This window comes from Falco biarmicus, chromosome 4 (assembly GCF_023638135.1).
Source record: "Falco biarmicus isolate bFalBia1 chromosome 4, bFalBia1.pri, whole genome shotgun sequence".
Classification (NCBI taxonomy): domain Eukaryota; kingdom Metazoa; phylum Chordata; class Aves; order Falconiformes; family Falconidae; genus Falco; species Falco biarmicus.
Window position 1 is genome coordinate 40728289 of NC_079291.1, and position 21512 is coordinate 40749800.

Genomic DNA, 21512 nt, shown 5'->3' on the forward strand with positions numbered 1-21512 from the left:
AAGTCCACACATATCGACACACCTGCATTTGTACCTGCTTGCCTCTGTTAACAGATTAAAATTGTTATTGCTGTGCTGGATTCTACAGATGAGCAAGGGCTGCTCTGAAATTGCTTGTGTATAGTAAAAAACTAAAGAAGTGACTTATTTTATTGTTGTGATTTACTCATCATTTCAGATTGTACTCTTGACTTTCATGGCCAAGCCTCCAGGTAGTTAGGGTAGTTCAGTTTATTCTACTTGAACTACCTTATTCATCAAGCTGGGTTTGTATGCCTGTGTAGCCCCCTGTCATACATCTTCAAGCACATGTCCTGCTGGAAAGTACCAGTGGAAGAGAAGAGCAATTCCACCTCTAGTTTTGTTTCCACCTTCTTTTTTTATAGAGCCATTGCTGTGGGTTTTACACTTTCTGCCTTTATCCTAGGTCTGTTGCTGTCCTAAAATTTGTCTCTTGCTGAAGTCTCCACCCTACAGGTTTTTTCAGGAGCCCCTTTTTGCTTCATCCACCAGTTTTTCCCAGGCATCCCATCTCAGCATCTCTGGCCTGCTTACCTCCATTCCCTGCTTACCTCCATTCCCTTACCATTCCCTGCTTACCTCCTAGCTTTAGGCCAGTCAGGTAGCCAGCTGTCCCTGAGCAAGTCTTTTCAAATCCACATGTTCCCTGCCTACCATGAATGTTTTTCTTGTCTAATCTTAATTTTTGTCTTCTGGCATGGCTTTTAGCATCTTCTCCCTGTAGGTCACACAGTCACACTGCTTTGTTCTGCATTCTGGTTTTCTGCCTTTCTCATTCCCACCACCTCTCCAGTCGCATTGCTGCCAGATTCCTTTTTCCAACCTACTTCTCTATCTCCCATTTCCTCTTCTGTGTGCACTCTTTGTGTATGGATCATGAGATTCTTGCCTGTACTGCCTCGGTGCAGGGATCAGCACCAGCTAGATGCTGTCTGCCCTGTGCTGGCCAGTCCAATTGAGCCACAGGGGAAGGAAGCTCAAAGAAAACCCACCACTGTCACTTAGCTGGGAGTGGAGCACAGGTCATCCAGAAGTGCTGTGCTAAGTTTAAATGCCCTCAGCAGGGGTGGCATTTTTGCAGACTTTAACTCTTGAACTATATTAGCTATATACATATTTGCTTTGTGGAGCCCTGAGATAGACTTGGGTACCTGTCATGATGTTTCACTTCAAGAGAGCAATGAGCAATTCAGTTTATTTACCATCCAAGCTGCCAAAATCTGGCTGCTTGTACTGTCTGTAGTGAGAATTACTTGTGACATCAAAGTGACTTATGGTGACAGTCTGAATAATGCCCTAAGTCTCTGTTGAGTAGATGTGAACTGCAATCCTTCCTGATTTCATATTCATGCCCAATAGCTGATGAAACTATTAAAAAAAAAATCACCCCCATAATTTTTAATGCATGAAAAGCAATATGTTTTCCTTGTTCTTGATGGTAGGAACAGTTGTGAGATTCCAGCTCCACCCCCTCCCCCCCAATTTGTTTGTGAGAGCCAAGAAGGGAGCAATCAAGTTACTGCACCGAAATTTCAGTTGTTTGTAAGAGGTGTATCAGACAAGCGAAGTAATGGGTGATGACAGTAGCTTTGCCTAGTGTTGACAGGTGTGGTTTAATGCTAAAAAAAAGCTGTGCAGTAAAGCCTAGGCAACTACATTAAAACTAGTAAGTGTATGTAAACACACTCGAGCATCAATAGTGGCAAGCAACTTGGGCAAGTGATTGTAACATTCCACTAGTGGTGTCTTATGTCTGTTTTTTTTACCTACATACATGAATGGTGCATGCTTTGTTTACTTTCTGGGAACACAATATTATGAAATTACTTGTTTCAAGCCTAATTTGCAGTTGATATAATTTGAAGTGATCTGTTTAGCTGACAGATTAGCTGCTATTTTGTAAATGTATGGTTGGAAGTAAAATTCATTTATTCTGTTTTCCAATTTTCTATTTCCACGAGAACATAGCTTGAAGTCTGCTTGTGAATATATACAGAAGAAAAATTCCAGATTTATGAGTCATAGCACATATAGTCAATGGAGGAGCAAAGGTCTGTTTTGGCAGAGAAGGCAGATTGAGGGAAGAATATCTTACTAACTCATGCAAAGAAACCAAGGTAGTCAGGACAAGATGTACTTGAAATAAGCAGGGGGAGGAACACGGAGGATGTTTATAATGTATTTGAACTGCTTCATTTGGTGTTTTGGTTAGGACAGAGGTCTTGTCCTCTTTCCTCTGTGGAAGAGAAGTTTAGTAGCTTGAACTGTTTTCAATGCTGTATGTGTTCGTGGTGTCTTGTCATGGTATGTTGTGTATATTATATTGACATGATTATAGGTATAAATGGGCAAGCATACACCCACAAATGTCCTCCTTCAGGTGTAACATATTCCATAATTTTTTCCTAGAGCTTGCGTGATGGGATATGGTGATAGCAACAATATGAACTGTAAGGACTTTAGTGGACTTAGCAGAGAGGGGATGGATTTCCTAGGGCTGTGCTAAAGCAGTTTTGGTCGGAGCTGTGTTACTGCATGGCAGCGGGTGGCCTCTGCCCCAGCTGTGAAGGACAGCCGTCCCCAGAGGGCAATAGTGCCTGTGCCTGCTGCCTTCATGCTGTACTCCTAGACCATCTGTAATGAGATCGATTTTGTAAAGCCCCATTTTAATATTAGATTGGGAATGCTGTCGGCGAATTAGTGTCCAAGGGTTTTTTTAGAGTTTTATCCTGCTCTGGGGCTGCTGTTACTCTTCCTCGCCTGCGGTGCCGGGAGGGGGGTGGCCGGGCGCGGGGCTGCCCCGTGTGCCGCGCGGGAAGGCTGCGCTGCGTTCGGCGAGCGGGGCTGCAGGAGGAGGCAGCGAAGTGAGTGAAACACAGCAAAACCGTCCCGGACTGACTTCAGTTTTTGAAATCGAGACAGCGAGGTAGCTCTGTGGGTTTCAGCGGAACTGGCAGAGGAGCGAGGGAGAAGTTCAGATGAGCTCGGGTGACCCGGAGCGCGAGCTGCCCGGGTTTGTGCTCCCCCAAGCTGAATCCGTTGTGCTCGCTCAGCCGAGCGCCCCACCCGGCTGCAGCACTTGCTCCCTGCGCCTCTCGGCGCCCGGGCCGCCGCTCCCGCCGCAGGAGCGCTGCCCTGCCCCGGGCCACCGGCCCTCGGGTCCCGCTCGCCCGGCCACGGCCCCGCTGTTCCCGGCAGCCAATCGGGGCGGCGCCAGCAGCACGTGACGAGGAGCCGGAGCCTGAATGAGCGCTCCGGCCCCGCTGCGAGCCCGCCGCGCCCCGCCAGCCCCGCCCGCCCGCAGCCCCCCGCCGCTGCCCCGGCCGCCCCCCGCGGTTTGCAGCCCCCTGCCGCGCTCCGACCGGGCGCCGCTTTGCCGCCGCTTCTCTCGGCCCGGGGAGTTCCCCCTGCGGAGCAGGTCGCCAGACCGCCGGTTCCCGGCCTCGTGCGGCGAGGGGGTGGGTGCCGCGGCCGAGAGCGGTACGCCGGGCAGCCCGGGCGTGGGAAGCGGCGCTGGGACGGTGCCGCCGCTGCAGAGCCTGCCTGGCCGCGACACGGCGGTGGAAGATGCAGCTGAAGATCTTACTTGAGGCGTTTTGAGCGCTCTGGACGTCTGGTGTCCGGCTGTGAAGGTGTAGCTATGTACCTGTTTGGCAGTGAGGAGTACGAAGTGGTAAGATGTAAACTAAAGGATTTTTTTTTTTTAAATCATTATTTACTTTTAATGTTTCCTGTCTCTCAGAGTTCATTTGGCAGCTTTGAATTTCTCTCACTGCTGTTCTCGCTGTAGTTGAACTTTAGTACTGGCCAATTCAATTGCTTTCCAAAAATGACAGTTTCCTTAGGTCCTTCAAGTAGTGAGATACTATTTGCTAGATAAAATTGAATTTGCTTGTCACATTTGTTGCATTGTGGTGATATTGAAAATATTCAAGTACTGAATACTCGGAGGCTACTCAGAGTTTGGGTTAAGCAAAACCATGCTTTCAAATAATTCAGACTTCGTCTCATACTTTGTAATGTAGGTAGACTACGAGGAGCTTACAAAACTGCCCTTATCTGTATGTTTGTGAGGATGTTGCCAAACCATTTCTTTTGTACACTTCAAAACATGTCATTGTAGTGTAACGTAATGTCCATCAAATAAGCTAGCTTAAAAAAACCCCGCAAACACAGCCACATTAAAATCTGTCACTCTTTACTTAAATATTTATGTAAAACGCCATTTGAAATACGTTGATGATGTCAAAGAAGATGAAAACCGCTAGTAACTCCGTGCTATTGCATGGTGTTGGTATCTGACGGAAAAGTTTGCAATTTTGCAGCCTGAGGCTGAAGTGCCCTGTTGTGAGCAAACTGGATGGATTAATCCACCCACACACCACTCCTGACCGGGTCAAGACCTGAGGAGCTTTGGAGAAAAATTATGAGACCAAAAAAATGTGTATGAACTCTACTATAGGACATCAAAATAAATTTCATGTTAAAAAGTGACACATTCTTTGCATGTAACTGGCAATTGGAAATGTTTTGTTTTGATTATTGAAGTTGCTCTTTGAAGTATGAAAGCGCCTTTTATGGCAGTCTGTGTTCTACGACACTTTTCAAGGAATTAGTTTTGTTATTTTTGATTTTTCACCCATTTTTTTCTTTAATTCCAACCAGCTATGGTTTTGAGATGCAGGAAATGTAGAAGGAGTTGTTGAGGAAAATAATTCAAATGCAGCTGTCTGCGTATTGCTCTCATTTGTGTGTGCAACTCACACAAACTTTCACAAACCAAGCAAGGCAACTGCAAAGAGCTTAGTTTCTCTGAAGCAGTAAGCAACATGGCATTGCAGTAATTACTAGTTTATAAAAACTGACAAGCAAAAGAAAGTTTCCAACTTTAAAGCTTTTGATGAACTGATTTATTTTTTTTAATCCATTACATCTTTGTAGCTCTTTGTGAGGGTTGCAAATCCATTTTAATAGGTTTTTGTGCGGTCTCTAATCTGTGTAGTTACTGGTTTAAAGAGAGTGAAGCTTTGAGTCTGAAATTTTAAAGTACCTTGAAAATAACCTAGATGACTGAAGAATGGTGTTAGGGTTTTGGACTCCAGTATCTCTCTATTTTTTTTTTCCTGATGGTGTTTCAGCTTTTTAAAAGGATTGAAGTATTCTGTGTTACCGAAGATAGTTTAATGTTTAAGGCGCCTTTCACAGGGAGGTTGGACATCTCATTCCCGTCCCTTTCCTACTTCATAGTTAAGTAAAGTGGAAAAGCATCAACAGAGAAAATAAGAAGTCCAAGTCCACCATGAATTGTGTGGTTTGTGTTTTTGGTTTTTTTTTTTAATTTTCTTCTTTTTTCTTTCTTTTTTTCTTTTTTTTTTTTTTTCCCCTTCTTTTCTTCCCTTTTTTGATTGTGGCCGTGTGGTTGTTTTTTTTCTCTCTTTAATATCTCTGGAGGTCCCTGGAACTGAAGTGTAATTATCTGTTCAAACAAAATGTTTTGTTAAATCCAAACCAAAATATCATTTAGGCTTTTTCTTCTTTGTTTTTCTTTAAAGCAAGATTGTTGAGGGGAAAATATGGATGCGCTTTTTTGGTGCTGTTTTGGTAGCCAGACTTACCAAGATGTTTGCTTTACTCAGTGGTAAGTAAAATTGAATAGATGGCCTACGTAAAGCTTAAAGAACCATTTTGTTGTTCAGGAAAAGCTAGAATCTGTGTAAAACTTGTGTCTGTTACAGATCTGTAGTCCATGAAGCCATATGCTCTGGACTGTGGAAAAGGCATTTGTTTTATCGTCCCACACAAACAATTACTTGTGAGTCACTGAAGGACAAAGTGACTAGAAAGAGTGACAGTAAAAAATCTCAGGATTTAATTTTAAGTTCACTAATAATTTCAAACAATTTTAAATTAGTTTGAGGCATTCTAGCTATGCATATAAAATTTGATTTTTATCCTAGAATGCAGGTTACTGATAAAAAGAAGCACAGCATGATTAAAACATGTCTTAGAAGAATTAAATAAAATCTTCTTTAAAAAACCAACCCTTAAACACAGTAATAGAGAATTAGAACTTTATATGCTCATTGCGTACATTTTCATATGCAGACAGACATGTCCACATGAGCACGCAGATGCATTTGCAGAAACAAGATCTGAAGTGGTATTCTAAGTCAGTTAAATTTAAAAGCAAAACTCCACAGACTGATGCAACCAGCATTTGCATGTGGTACCCTCTTTTGCTTTTTTTTTGTTCCTGTATATAAACAAGCTTGTATTATTAGTTTACTCTTGAGTGCATATTAAGTCTAGGTATCTGACAGCACTGATAATAAAAATTTCTATCATCTCCTGCAAACCCTAGCTAAAGAAAGATAATATCACTTAAGGATCAGTCATTAAAACACAGCACTGGAGTTTATGACCTCTGCATAGTAAAAAAAAAAACACCAAACCAACAGTGTTGTTTCATGACATAGTGACAAATGTATTTTTGAAATCATTAATAAAACCATGTGGCTGTGGTCCTCTCCTGTTTGGATGAGTTTTTGCATAAATTTTCTAACTTAGGATGTTAAGTGCATTTTAGCACTTTAAGCAGATGCTTATTAACCTCCTTAAGAACTGGTGGAATAAACGTATAATATCTTTTGTGATTTTTTTGAGCCTTTTTAAAATGCCATATACAAATATAGAGGTGTTTTGACTACAGTAAGCAGTTTAATTACAGGAAACTAAAAAGCTGCAGGCCAAGCAATCTCATTTGTGGCTATACCTTGTGTAGGGATTTTTCTGTTTGTAAAATAAACCTGTGAGAACAGTGGGAGCTTCTTGTCACAGCTACCTGGTAAATTGTACTCTGCATTAACCTCCCAAAGCAAAAGCCTCTAGAACTTACTCCCAACAGTCTTAGGAGTTGCTGCATAAGGGATCATGGAAATACAACCTGCTTGCATGCTGGGGAGGCCTGCCTGGCTCTCCTGTGCCCCCAGGCTGCACTTGCCCAGCAGAACATTTCCCATAGCTGCAGGGCCTTTGCTCTTGCCTCCTCTGGTGGGCTTTGCTTGGGCTGTGAACACTGGGCGTCTCCAGGCCTCCAGCCTTGTCCCACCAGTGCCTTTCCAGGGGACCCTGGGTGGAGGTATGTGGGCCATGGGTGATGGCACTGGCTTGTCTCTACCTGAGCGTGGGACACCTTGGTGTTTCATCTCCCCCTCCCCTCGTACTCTTTCCTGATAGAAACTTGGGGCTCTGTTGTAGTAAGATGATAAGACACTGTGGTGGTACGCGTAGGACTAAGTAGGATTTCTTTTGAGAACAACCCAGTCATTGGAAAGCTGTTTTATAGCAGAGTAAGTCAGAGGCAGGGAAGAATTTTCTTGATGATTGGGTTCATTTAAGGAAAACCATTGAATTCCGTTCAGTCTGTTGCATGCTGCTTTCATAAGTTTCTGATCAAAGTAGCTGTTTTTAACTTTCTTGAGAAACTCAAAATATGGCCCTTTTGCTCTTCATAGATTTATCTCTTTGAAAATATCCTTACAAAGATTGGAAAACATCTTTATAGTTCCAGGGAATTGGTTGTGATGTCCAGAGCAAATGTTTTGGTTGCCTTGGAAATCCAGCATTTGTCACTTGTGTTCTCCAGGCAAAACTTTTAAAGAAATTGTCTATTTAAATTAAATCTTCACTTCCTTTTGAGTTTGCTTCTGTCCTCTTGCAGGATGGATCACTTTTTATGGAATATTAAGTATGATGTTGATAGATGCCAGTTATACTCATGGGTCCTGCAGGGTAGCATTATCCTCTAAAAGTATGAAAATCTGTCTGTTAAATTTCTAAAGGAGTGGAAGATTTTCAAGCAGTCAAATGACACTGAAGTTTGAGAAGAGTTACTTTTTGAGTGCTGTTTGTGAATCAGACAAACCCTGATTCTGGATGCATGTGGCAGGCATATTGCTGGTACGGCTAATTTTGCTGTCTGAAGGGAAAACCCCACCTATTTTAGAAATATGCTATTGTAAGTCCTAGAAATCAGTAGGGAGAACACATTGATGTGTTTTCAGTGTTTACTCTGAGTCATCGCCACTTACCTTATTTCAGAAACTGATCAAAGGGAGGAAAGATAGTAAGGATGTTGTTTAAGATTGGAAAGAGTCATGTGTAACTGTTTAGCATCAGTATTTTTATACTGTGGATTAACACAGGAACATATCTAAAAATCGTAAATCAGGATTGCTTCTTTGGAAACCTCTCACTTGACTTACAAGTTTATTATTGCAAGCAAAGTTCTGCAAATTACCTGTGGCAGAATACTGTAAAAATGTAACCTTAAGATTTCAGAATTAATTTTCCTTCTTTACCTTAGTTCAGTGTAAGGCAGCGACATTTAATGCTGTGCTTAGATGAGTAAGTTGTACGGCACTTATCAGTCTAACTGGAAGTACAGACTTTAAAGGTAGCAGAGCCATAAGTCCATCCTTGGACAAATCACTTGATGTTTTGATTTGTTGCCTTTATATTTTAGGTGATATTTGGTTCATTTCTGTTAACGACAGATGTTTAAATTTTTAAAGCTCATAAATTGCTAGAAAAAGACCTGCTTTACATGTAAGAAATGCTAGTATTTGATTAATTTTGACTGGAAATGTTGTACATAGGTACTAGGAATGGAGTTACTCATGCCTGAAACTGAGTGATTAGCAAGAAAAGCTCTGCGTGAAAAATAATGTGCTCAAATCCAGAGCTGGATGTCGGTTTGTGAAACAGTCACCCTTAGCAAGCCTTTTCCCATGGATTCTCTTCAGTAGCCAAAGTGTAGAAGCAATACGGTTTTTTCTGTCCAGAACTGGAAAAATGAGGGTCATTCTTTATGGCATCTTTCCCCCAATAGGTCAGAGATGTCTCAGCTGTGTTTTAAGCACTGCATATGAGATTTGGGATTCTCCCAATGGAAGCCTGGGAGAGCCGCTGGTTTCGATTGTGTAGCAGAATGGCTCATAATGCAGTTTCAGTTTAGGATAGGGAAACACTAGAGAGGAAGACCTTAATAAACACATTCAGGGAGAGGTATTGGTCATTTCTGTGTTACTCCCAAGACACACAGTGTGCTTTCCAGTTAGTGATTTGTGCAGTTGTAGTGACCACTATTCTTTCCCTGGAGGAAAACTGGTGTTTACTGTAACCTCCTGTAGTGTATGTGAAGTAGATTCTTTAATAATGATACTACTGTTTGACCTTTGTATAGCTTTCTTTTCCTTGTTTCCTTTCCTTAATTTGAATTTCACCGACTGAGGATGGAATGTTTTTCGTTAGACATTGTATTGAAGGAATTTATACTATGTCTGGCCTTCCCCTACCTTTGTCCCCACGATCCAGCACTTAAGCAGGCAAGGAAAAGGTGGGGAGTTCTGTGGAAGCTGTAGGTGGAGGCACTGAACTGTAAGTCCAGTCTCATAGGTGAGTCTATGATCAGCCGTTCCCCAAGTAGAGCGCAGCACTAATATATATAACATAGTGTCCTGGTTTATGTGGTGCTCTCAGAGATTAAAGACAGGGTTCCCCCACTCAGAAATTAGCGTTCAGAAGTGGGTATTTCCAACAGGAAATATGAGGCAAAGCAACAACCGCAGTTAACCTGGATCCTTTTGTACTGGCTTAGTGCTGAGTGGTGTCTGGAGGCAGTGGAGGAAGGGAATGAGCGTACGTACCTCTTACTGTGGAAGAGGATCGCGGTTAGCGTGCTGTCTTTGAGAAGCAGGCTCATACCGGAGGCATGTGGGGGGGGCAGCCCTGTGAAGTAAGCAGAAATCAGACTGTTTCTGGCATTTAGAAACCAAGCACACTGACCAGCTCCAGGTGATGAAATAGCAAGGGACAAGTTTACTTCTGCTTATGGAGTAGAGGGGAAAAGATGTAGAGTGTGGAAATTGGGTTGGGTTGGCAGGACCAGTGCAGTTCACCTCACAAATGTGAAGGCAAAATAACAAAACCAAAATGTTTACAAATGGCATGCACGGATGGGATGGGTGAGCCGCCTCATGAACACTTTCGACAGAATCACAGAATGATTGAGGTTGGAAGATCCCTCTGGAGGTCACCTGGTCCAACCTCCTGCTCAGGCAGGGCCACCCAGAGCCAGAGGCCCAGGACCGTGTCTGGACAGCTTTTGAGTATCTCCAAGGATAGGGACTCCAAACCTCCCTGGGCAGCCTGTGCCAGTGCTCAGTCACCCTCACAGTGAAAAGGTGTTTCCTGATGTTCAGAGGGAAGCTCCTGTGCTTCCAGTTTGTGTCCACTGCCTCTGATCCTGTCACTGGGCATAATTGAAACAAGCCTGGCTCTGTTGTCTTTGCACCCTTGCGTCAGGTATTTTTGTGTGTATATGTGTATATATATATAAACAAGATCCCCTCCTTGAGCCTTTTCCTCTCAAGGCTAAACAGTTTCAGCTCTCTCAGCCTTTTCTCATATGTGGGATGCTCCTGTCCGTCATCTTTGCGGCCCGTCACTGGACTCTCTCCAGTACGCCATGTCTCTCTTGTACTGAGGAGCCTGGAACTGGACACACCACTCCAGGTGAGGCCTCACCAGTGCTGCGTGCTGTGTTTGTGTGTTTTTATTGTAGCTCCCTCCTGTGCTTCTTACCTTCATCTTCCAGCTCATAGTAAGTGCTGGTGGAAAAAAAGGGTGGAGATGAGTGGAGAGGCCTGTCTCTGTGTGCTCTCCACGGAACTGCTTGAGGTGGCTCGGTACTTCTATTTGTGAGACAGCAGCAGGAAGGAGGGAAGGAAGTCTTTCTCAGAATCTGGGAATAGCTGGCTTCTAAGTGTGTCAATAGCACCAAGTCTTGATGAAGTCTTTAAATTGCTTGGTCTTGGTTTCGTGTTTTTTCCATCTGAAGGAAATAAATCTGGTTCTACCTATGTCCTGGCAAAGCACTGATCAGCCTCTCATACTGGACAGTTTACCTCGCTGAAGTGAGCCAGCATGAACTTTAAAAAAAATAACTTCATGATCAGGTATATATGAGTTTTTCTTTTCTGTACTGTCATCTGATCTATAGGTCTTGATATAAAAGATACAGCTGTTTTCCAGTGAGGACCTTGAATGGAGCCTGATGTAGCCATAATAATGTAGCTATGGCAGCACAGCGCTAACAAACAAGCTAACTTATTGTGCTTCTCTGATTTATGTAGCTGCAACGTACTTAAGTATCTTGAATTCCTCTGCACACTTGCATGTGTGTATATGTTTCCAGGCTTTCTTTTTACAACTTGCTCCCTGTTATGCCACTTATTCATAATTCTTATTTAATGAGGTGTCAGGAGACCTATGTAGCTAGAGAAGTCTTGTGGGTAAAATACACTAACGGCAAGCCTGTTTTAATCATGGAATGGTTTGGGTTGGAAGAGACCTAAAAGATCATCTAGTTCTAACCCCCCTGCTGTGGCAGGGACACTTCACACTACACCAGGTTGCTCAAAGCCCCATCCAGCCTGGCCTTGAACACTTCTAGCAATGGGGCATCCGCAGCTTCTCTGGACAACCTGTTCCAGCTCACCACTCTCATAGTGAGGAATTCATTCCCCTTGTCCTATCACTGCATGCCTTTGGAAAAAGTCCTTCTCCAGCTGTCTTATAGGCTGCCTTTAGGTACTGGAAGGCTGCTGAAAGGTCTCTCTGGAGCCTTCCCTTCTCCAGGCTGGATGCACAACCCCAACTCTGTCAGCCGATCTTTACGGGAGAGTCATGAATTTATAACTCTCGGGGTGGAGCCTTACACAGGAAAGTTGTAGCTATTTAGAAAAAGGTAGCTTGAATGTCCCTCATTAAAGAAATGGAACTTTTATGTGCTGTGCACAAATACAGTACAAGAAAATTCTAGATATTGCAGAGGCCCCAGTGCGGTGCCTCTAACAATGGAGTTATTTAAACGTCTGTTTTCCAGTTAAGTATTTGTAACATGCATTTTGATGTCTATGTTGTTTAGTGTGGGGATGGATGTAAGCAGAAGGGATACACATGCAAGATGTTTTATGTGAGAAATTGAAATCGTGACTCCCCTGCAGCACATATGGAAAGCTAAAGTCAAAAAGGCATGTTCACGCTGTCTGCCGTATGCGCCTGCCTCCCTGGTGTGGCAGACTGCCTGTTTTAGATGCTCGACTCTGGGTAGTGCAGCTACTTTTCTCCCATCGACGGTATTTGAGGTGGTGTCTGGCAGCCTAGATAGCTTATTGCTCTCTTGACCTTTCAACACTACAGTAGTTAAAACAGCTCTATTAAGTACTCCTAGCCAGGCAGGCTGGATACTGGATATAGTCCAACGTAACTTTGATAGGAGCCTTCCACACCGGGAAACCAAAGGGCAAAAATCCTGTTTCAGATTATATGATCTGAAACTTCTTTGATAATCACTTCCAGGCACAATTCCTTTTTTCTTTTTTTCTCCAACACCCTCCACCCCCCCACCCCCCACCCCCCCCCCCCCCCCCCCGCCTTTGAAAGTTGAGATTGTGTGCTTATGCCCGTTTGGGAATACATTTTTGTTTTCCAGTTGCTTATAACAAGTACATCTGATGAACAATTCAGAAATAACTGATGAGACTAAACCTATTATTTATTTTTATTCCATATTGGTCATAAGGAAGTCTATCACAGAAAAATATCCATCTACCTCTTTAACAAAGCCGTGGGTATCTGTCTTCATGAAGACATCTTCTCTAAATGATAAAAAAGCTCTTGGGCAATTGGACTGACTAAATTGAGTGCTGTTTGTTTACTTTTACTACATATTACTTCCCAGGTAACAACTTTAGCTGATAAATAAGAATTAGGAGATGCTGGGTATAGCTTGTCTTTTGTAGGAGTCAATTCTTTTTTCAGCAGATCTTCTCTTTACATAGAGATGGGTAATGATAGCCATGACAAGCTTGTTTATTATTTTATCCATCAGTGACCAGATTGATGTCTAAAATTTCTGTAGGGAGAAAATTTAGTGAAACTTGGGTGTTAAAATTGCTGTAACTACAGGACTATAGGAATCAGCAATTTTAAAAGCTTTTCTCTGAGAACTGAAAGAATGAACAGAGAACTGAGAAATTCTCTGGTGCACATTTCATTATACATTTGTCATTTACAACACAGTGTGAGTCTGTATGTTTTAATTTAGCGATGCATAGGACTTTGGGGCATTTAAAATGCTCAAATAACGTACTGTATTTTATGATGTGCAGTATAGTCTTAGTGCTATGTTGGATCTTATGAACAAGTCAAATGAAGTTAATAAGCATTGGTTTTAATACATCTTTTACTTTAAGACAGTTTCTGTGTTTTGTTCCAAATACCTTGGCAGATTTTCTTATTAAAAAGAAATAATTTAAATCAAAGTATTTGTTTACTGGTACAAGCAAAGCAGTGTTGGTGCAGAAATCCAAAATGAGAGTCGTCCCTACTCAGTTGAGCTCTTAAGTCTACCTTTAGGCAGGTAGACAGTTAGAGGAATTTTAAGGAGAGGGAACAGTAGTAGGCCAGTTTATAGGAACAAGGCTGATACATGCATAGCTATTGTTAGAGTATTGTAATATAAGAATATAATTGTATTGAAAGGCTATTCATTCAAGGAACAACTCAATATGATAGGAAAAAGGTCTCTGCGTGTCTGTATAGAGTGTATTTGCCTGAAAGTAAATGAGAAACTTAATTTTTTCTTCACTGTAAGTAATTAAGGTTTTTTCACGTGCGCAAATGGGCTTTACTGAAATGGACTTTGTGCTGAACTTGATATAGTTGTATTTGCCTGTGGAAGCAGCTCAGCAGGCTAATTTTTGAGCATAAATGTTGTATCACTTCATAGTTTATTATCTTAATATCTTAGGTTACTATTAGAATTTCCTTATGTTTTTCTGGTGTGGGGGATTAACAAGTGAAGTTGTATACAAAGTTGCAAAATTTTCACTTATGGAGTTTTTCAAAACTCAACTGGACGAGGTCCTGAGCGAGCTGATCGGGCTTTGATTCTGGCACTGCATTGAGCAGGAGGTTGGACTAGGTGTCCTGTCCTCCAGATGTCCCCTCCCCAACCTATTTTTTTCTGTGATTCTATTCAGAGAATACAGGCTATATAGAAATATTACTGGCACCACAGTAGATATTCCCATGTTTTACATTGTAAGTCAAAACTCGGTCTTAGAAGACTTCATTTTGTCCTGCAAATGCCCATGATTTAGGTTTCATTGCTGAAGCATGCCCTATATAATTCTGAAATTTTAGCCCTCTAATCTGTAATTCACTATGATTTTTTTTTTGTCTTCATCTGCATTCCATATGAATATAGTGATACATCTGTAGGGATCTGAAGGACAGAGGCATTAGAGTGTTGCTCGAATATAGTAGATTTCTCATATGTATTGTACTGTGGTTTACCCCATATATTTAAGAAAGTTATGTTCTGTTTCCTTTAATGATCCTGTGGTCTTTGTAAGATAGAAGTATCTATATTGTCTGCTGTAATTCTGTTACTTGTGACATGGACATCCTGGCAAGAACATGGGTGGCCTTCAGAGATGCCTAAGTAAAATCATAAGTCCTATTGTACAAGGCTCTAGTACCATATGTGAAATGTTGCTTTCACTGGTTGACATTTCACTAGAACTTAGCAAGAAATTGTGGGGGTTTTTAATAATTACCACATACACCTGTTTGCTGATAGCAGCTAGTAAACTGCTTTGCTTTCTAAGAATTTTCCCATGCATGTGTGAATGTTATTAACCCCCACCAGTAACATAGAAGTGTAAGGAAAAAATGAATAATTCTGTTCAGTCCTATCTTATTAGTACAAAATAATGTTCTGGTCAATTTGGATCCAGAGGTTCAGCAGAATTTGCAGGCAAGAACATCTGGGAAACAGTCTGGATTGGACTGGCCTTGCTCTGTTGAGGAAGCAAATACAATCCAACTGATAGCATTTCCTCTAACTTTTGTTGCCTTGTCAGCACAGGAATAAAATTTGAGATCTTTCTGCAATCAAATTCCTCCCAGTAAAATGCATATATTAAAAAAAAAAAAAAAAAAAAAAAAAGAAAAAAAATCCAAACACCACAAGTTGTGCTGTTTTGCTTAAGGCTATTTTAAATAAACCTGGACATCTGTGTTTGTAAGTGTGGTGGGAGAGATTAGTCCTGCCAGTTACACAACAGGTTTTGTGGATCAGCTTGCCTTGTGACAGTTATCCCTGCACTTCTCTGGTAGATTTTATGATGTGAATTAAATGCTATTAAATTTAAGGTCTACTTTAGCATAATCAAAGAGGAAACAAAAAGGAGCTGCTATTAAGATCATAGGCTGATGATTTTGAAAATGAACAGGACTTGAAAATACTGCTGCCTTTTCAAATAATAAAAAAGATCCATGCCTGCAGACAACTAACAGAACATGAGAGGTTATAAAAGCGCACATTTGTGCTACTGCCAACTTCAGCAACAAACATTTCTTTTTCTTCTGTATGAGGAGAGAAACAATAAGCCATAATTTTTATTCTACCCATTGTAAACTCAAAAACTTTGAACAGGAAAAGAGATGCTAGCTTTATGAGTTACTGTTGATTATAGATAGAATAATCATTACAGAAGATGTGATGGAAGGAGAGCAGTGCAAATCTAGAGTGAAATTCTGGTTTCCTTAAATGAAAGTTTGTATTAAGTGTTTTAGGTTCAGCCTAGCTGAAATCAGTTAAGGATACATGTAAAATAAAAGAGTTATAATTAAGATTCTAAATTCCTTTTTTTTTTTTTCCCAAAAGTGGAGATGAACTGAAATACTAGTGAAAGTCAGTAGGAATAAGACCTCTGAAAGCATGAAAAGCCTGTCTTGCATTTAGTGTTGACTTCTGACTTCAGCCCAGCCAAGGAAGACAGCGCTGTGTCTTTGGAGAGTCATTGGGGGGTCTGAGTACAAATGTGTTTGAATTTGTGGTGTAGCAGCATGTATACAACCTACATGACTACTGTATAGGCAACAGATGTGACCTGGAAAAGATGATGCATCTTGGGTTTCTCTAGCATTTTGTAGTCTTTATCTGTTCGTGAATACATTGGGGACTGACTTCATGTAGAGCAGGGTCTCTGTTGGCTCTAATGGAAAACTGCATACAGTACAGAGGTGGAAGTGGTTAGATGTTATAAAAATCTATATTGATTTTTTTAAAAAAAACCAAAACCCAGATATTAGCTTAGTAACTCTCCTAGTAGTGCCAGGCATATAAGCACAAACAGCACTGAGGTAATTTTTTTTTTTTGTTTGACCATCCTTTTATACAGTATTTTTCATCCTAGAGAAAATATTTTTCTGCTTTTGTGGTCTCTGCTGCTGAACTGGAGAGCGGCGAGAACTAGTGGACAGCAGACCAATGAGCATTTCTGAGTTCTATCTCCTACATCCGTGAAATTTTCTCTCATATTTCTCCTGCCAAAGCCTCATCCTTCTTTGCTGCTTTGTCATAGGTGCCCATCATCCACTTACCTACTTTCTTCTGGTTCCTTATTAACTGTCATCGTCTTTTATCTTTAGGAATCTTGTCCAAATAATACTTCTCTTACTAACTGGCACAGCAGAACAGCAGTCTCGGCAACATCTTTGTAGTATACCCATCCCGTCAGCAGGAATCCAGTGGTGATGGCAGCAGTGGTACAGCTGATAAGTTTGGGTGGTAATTCCTCAAGCAGAAGCAGATTCCCTCATAAACTGGCGAAAATACAACTTTTAATTGAGCGTAACTGGTTGAGTTTAGGGAGGGCATTAATTTAATTTCCAAACAATGGAGCAGAGAGGAAAAAGCAGGCTTTAGCCAGTGCAGTTCCTGAAGAAAAAAAACTTGTCAGGGATGACAGGGTTTCATTTGTATTTCTTTGGTGAGAGTTAGCACAGCATATTTTGAGACCTTAAAGCTTGCAGTACTGGAGTTTCCATTCTTGGGTCTTTCATCGCTGCAGGTGCTGGAGGCTCTCTTGTGGCCAGAAACTTGGTAGGCATGTGTTGGAAGGAGTCTTTAGCTGAGGGGTTTTACGATGTTAGTTGATCGTGGTACCTATTAATAATGTTGCTTTACGGCAATGTGAGGTATTGCATGTCTTAAAATTTTTTAATAAGTTGACTATCGTATAGCACACCTATAAATACAGGTTTGCCCAAGGGGTATGTTGACTCTTTTTTGAGAATTAAATTCTCTTTCCAAAGTCACATACTCTTTTAATCCTGAAGCCCTAAGTCCTGTATGAACCAGGAGCACAGGCAGTAGGAGGTGATCACAGCACTCGTTAGAACATATCTGCTTCAATGTGACCAGTTTTGGTGCCCCAAAAGAAGGCAGATGTGGATAAATTGGAGAGAGTTCAGTGAAGGGCGCCCCAGAAGGTTGGGGCTAGATCACTTGGCCTGAAGGTATGGGCTGAGGGACCAGGGATTGTTCAATTTGGAGGTGAGATGGCTTTGGTGGGAAACTGAAGCCTCCCCAGCGTCTGTAGGGAGGTTATCAAAAGCATGGAGCTAGGCTCCTTGGAGGTGCATGGTGGGAGGGCAAGAAACGGACACTGGAAGCTGGAATAAGAGAGATTCAGACTGGATATAAGAAAAAACATCCTCACTGTGAGGATAGTCTGTCAATGGGACGGGTTTTCCCAGAGAGGCTGTGCAGTCTCTATCCTCGCAAGTTTTTAAGACCCAACTGGGTAAAACAAGCGGGTCTGGTCTCACAGCTTGAGCAGGAGGTTGGACTCAAGACCTTCTGAGCCCCCTTTCTGCCTGAAGTACCTTGTAGTCCTGAGAACAAGATGTAGTATGTTGCCATAGCTCTGACACAGGAGACAGCTTGTGCAGGTATTGTAGTCCTCAGCCATTCTTTTTTAAGAATTTAGATTGACAGAAAATACATGTTTGATTTGCTGATAAATATTCAGTATTGCAGCAATATATGAAAGAGCAACCAGTGATCCAAAATTTGGTGCTTCCTCTAGAGGAGGAAATGGCTCGGTGAGGGATATGATGCGCTGTGCTCTCCTGACCCAGTCAGTCTGTTCTGAATCAGAAAGAAGCCTGTTCCTGATGTTTCTTTTATGCCTGAAAACCAGAAAATGTTTGGTCTTCTCGGTTGCAATAATTTGGAAAACCCAAGTTCACTTACTATCCTGGAAAGTAGCTGTTGTATTCTACTAAGCTTTGAAGGTTCCAGAACACAAAAAAATATTCCAACATTGAGTTAGGAAATTTCACACCACCATGTGCTGCTTTTATGATTTCCTTTAATTTTTCTATTGCAGTTCATTTATATTTTATTTCTCTTCAGGTTAGCATCTAATTCACCATCTTCAGTAGCAGGTACGTTTCTGTTTCCAGGTTGCCTAAAACATATACCTCTCTTTTAACCCTCCCATCTTTATTTAAGCAATCATATCTCAGAAGTGCTAAACATAAATCTATAGTACAAGATCTGTCCTAGCTGTAAGAAAATATATTTAGATTTATTCTTTATTAAGGATTATACAATATCAGATGGTTTCCTACAACCTTTTACTAATTCATATTTTGTAAACAAGTGTTGTATATACTCTTTGCATTCTTTTATTCTCTTGCAGATGGAAAACAGTGATAGTAACACAGAGACATCAGTCTCACTTCTTAGTAAAGAGATGGGGATAGTGCTCTAAAAGCTCAATAGGAAGGATTCATGAGTCAGAATCACAAACTCCGTCTTTGAAAAGACATTTGGTGGAGCTGTACAAGCAGTAACATGGGGATTGGGATGGGAGAATCAGGCATGCAGTGCTTGCTTTAGCTTTGTGTCCTTTGATGAATACGACACACCACATACTTGATAACCTCACCTGCTCTGCGTGGGTGCATATATCAGATCTCAAAGAGCCAATTATGTGAACCATTGACATCATGCGATCTATACATTAACTGGTATCTTTTCATTTTAGAACAAAACGTGCTGGAGAGACAGAATTTTCCAAGATTATTATTTTAATATGTGGTAGACAGGAGGGTCAAAAGGCCTTTCAAGAGATCCTTTTATCAATGTGAAAGTATTACGGGCTGTTGTATTCTTGAAATCAGGTGAGAGTAATTGTAATATCTAAAGGGTGTAAGGAGCTTCAGTGTCTTGGGAAACCTGCAAGTAATTGCTTTGGCTTATGCTGGACCTATAGGATAGGTAATGGGTATAAAGAAAGTATCCTGATATTTTTCATTACAATTAGTCCCCTGATGAGGTTATCTGTATTTTATATAGTGTTTTTGTCCTGAAGTAAACAGTGCCATGCAGTGTGAAAGCTGCTCATGTGGTGTTTCTGGCAGGATTGGAGAGAGGAAGGCTGCAGATACTTAAAGAATGATCACGCTTGCCACAGATACCAGTGCTGAGTCACAAAAGAACCGCTGTTTGACAGACTTGAGCTTTCAGTGAGCCTGGATTAGGGAAATGTAATTAATTCCTTAGTCTTCACTGTGTGTAATTTTAACAAAGGTGTTGGTAAGAAAACCTCTCCTAATATAAGCATTGATCAAATCACAGTGTTTTATGTCATGACAGTAACTGATTGCTGTTAACAAAAGATCATGACTAGAAAATCAAGATTTCAGTAGTAGATGATGGGCTGGAAAATAAACTTAAGCGGAGGTTGAAAAATACTGTAGACAGCTAGTGTATGACAGGAGTTTCTTCAGAGTGCGTGTTTGTCAAACTAACTCATGAAGATATATGGAATAATTATTTAAACAAATGAATGCTATAGTTACAGTATAGAAATGAAGGGTAGCAAGTAAAAATATGTATTAAAGCAATCATTACATTTGAAATAGTAAAATAGGGAAGACTATACTGTATGTACTTAACCTGAACATTTTTAACAAGTTAAACAAGCAAACAAAACCCCAGACTTTCCATTTGCTGCCTGGAGTAGATTAAAAATGTTACATTTGAAAATCAGGTAGGGATTGTACATATGGAGATAATTTGATAAAATAGGAAGGAATTTATTTTTTTTCCTTCAAAATTCTCCATTGCTAACAGAATTTCATGTCAAATTTTCAAGGAAGTTATTTTTAAGTATGCAGAAAATCTTAATGACTTGAACCAAAATCCCAGATAAAAATATACTGAAGATCTGGAACAGAGAAACTAAATTGGCACTTTTCACTGAGCTGAGACGAATTGAGATGATGGTTGCCATGCTTTGCTTTGCATTCTTTCCTTTTCTAGTTGTCTTTCTATTTCCTTGTTTTCATCCCAGATGTGTTCTCTATTTTTCCTCTTCTTGATTGAGCCCTTGTAATTTTGTGGCTGACCCAGTCTTTTGTCTCTTTCTGTGGTCGTGTATCGACACATAGCATTTTATATTCTAAATCCTTTTTTTCCTGAGTTGTCTTTCTGCGATTTAAAATCCTGCCTTTGTGATAGCTGCAGTTGATTAATACAGTCAAAAATGATATTCTCATTTTCTCTGAAAACTTTCAATTTTCTACCCACTTTTGTCTCAGTAAACACCACCATAGGTCATCTTGTTACTAATAATCCTGGTTTACCTTTGCCTAAGGGCTTAGACATACTATCAAGTCATCAGAGCTTTAAAAAGTTACCATGAGTCAGCCAAGTTGTGTTAATACCCATGTGTGTGCTGACAGTCTGAGATAGTGAGATGATTCAGGTTCATGCAGCTTGCAATCATTTCCTTGGTGTATTTTTCTTCCTTTGACACCTGTTTCTGAGTTGTTCCACTGGCAACATCTTAGCTCTGTTGTTGCTCTGACTTTTCCTTACAGCTCAAAATTGTCAATAATTTAATCCCATCCTTTAGATTCAGTTAATCGTCTTGAAAAATCAAATCCCTTTTTTTCTTTAGGTGGGGGAATTTTTTTTAAAGTTCTCAATGATGTGATTATACTGCTGATAAATCATATTTTGATAAGCCATGAGACCTCCTTATATTCCTGTCATTGCCCTCTTCCTCAAAAGGGCTTTCTCTCTTTGCTCGAGTATACAGATACCAGATTATCCTCCTTCAGAGGCTTTCACAGAACTAATCTCTGCCATAATACATATAGAAAACTTACTTAAAACAACAACCCACCATGATTATGCAAGGGATGAGTCATAATGCTGATACCGAATATTTAAAAATGCTTTATTTTCTATTGCATTGCTACCTTGATCCCTTTCTTGCTCCTGGTTTTTTTTCTGCTCTTATTTTCTCAGCCTTTGGACTGCAAGTTCTTTTAAGGGGGGGTCCGTCATTCACTTTGTGGCTGTACAGTGCCTAATACAATAGTAGTCTCAAGTAGTTTTCCCTCTTGGTTTTTGCAAAAAAATGGTAAATGGTAACACACCAGAGCATCCTACAGATTTGGCGAAAGCTTAGCTCTGACTCTGGAGGGTCTGCCTGTTTGTTTGTTTGTTTGGTAACTAGACTGAGCTCTGCAGCTCAGCTGCCCTTTTGGAA

General features: G+C 40.9%; 1 protein-coding gene across 10 annotated transcripts in view; it reads left to right on the forward strand.

Annotated features, from left to right (window-relative positions):
• Positions 1-21512, forward strand: part of CACNB2 (calcium voltage-gated channel auxiliary subunit beta 2) — a 255178-nt gene that overhangs the window by 139944 nt on the left and 93722 nt on the right. Inside the window, exon 1 of one of the 10 annotated variants that reach the window (XM_056334821.1) lies at positions 3332-3694. The exons of the other annotated variants lie outside the window; for them this stretch is intronic. Within the exon in view, the coding sequence (XP_056190796.1) occupies positions 3662-3694 (33 nt within the window). The 5' untranslated portion in view covers positions 3332-3661. Of the gene's footprint in view, positions 1-3331; positions 3695-21512 lie in introns of those variants that run through there. 10 annotated transcript variants of the gene reach the window in all.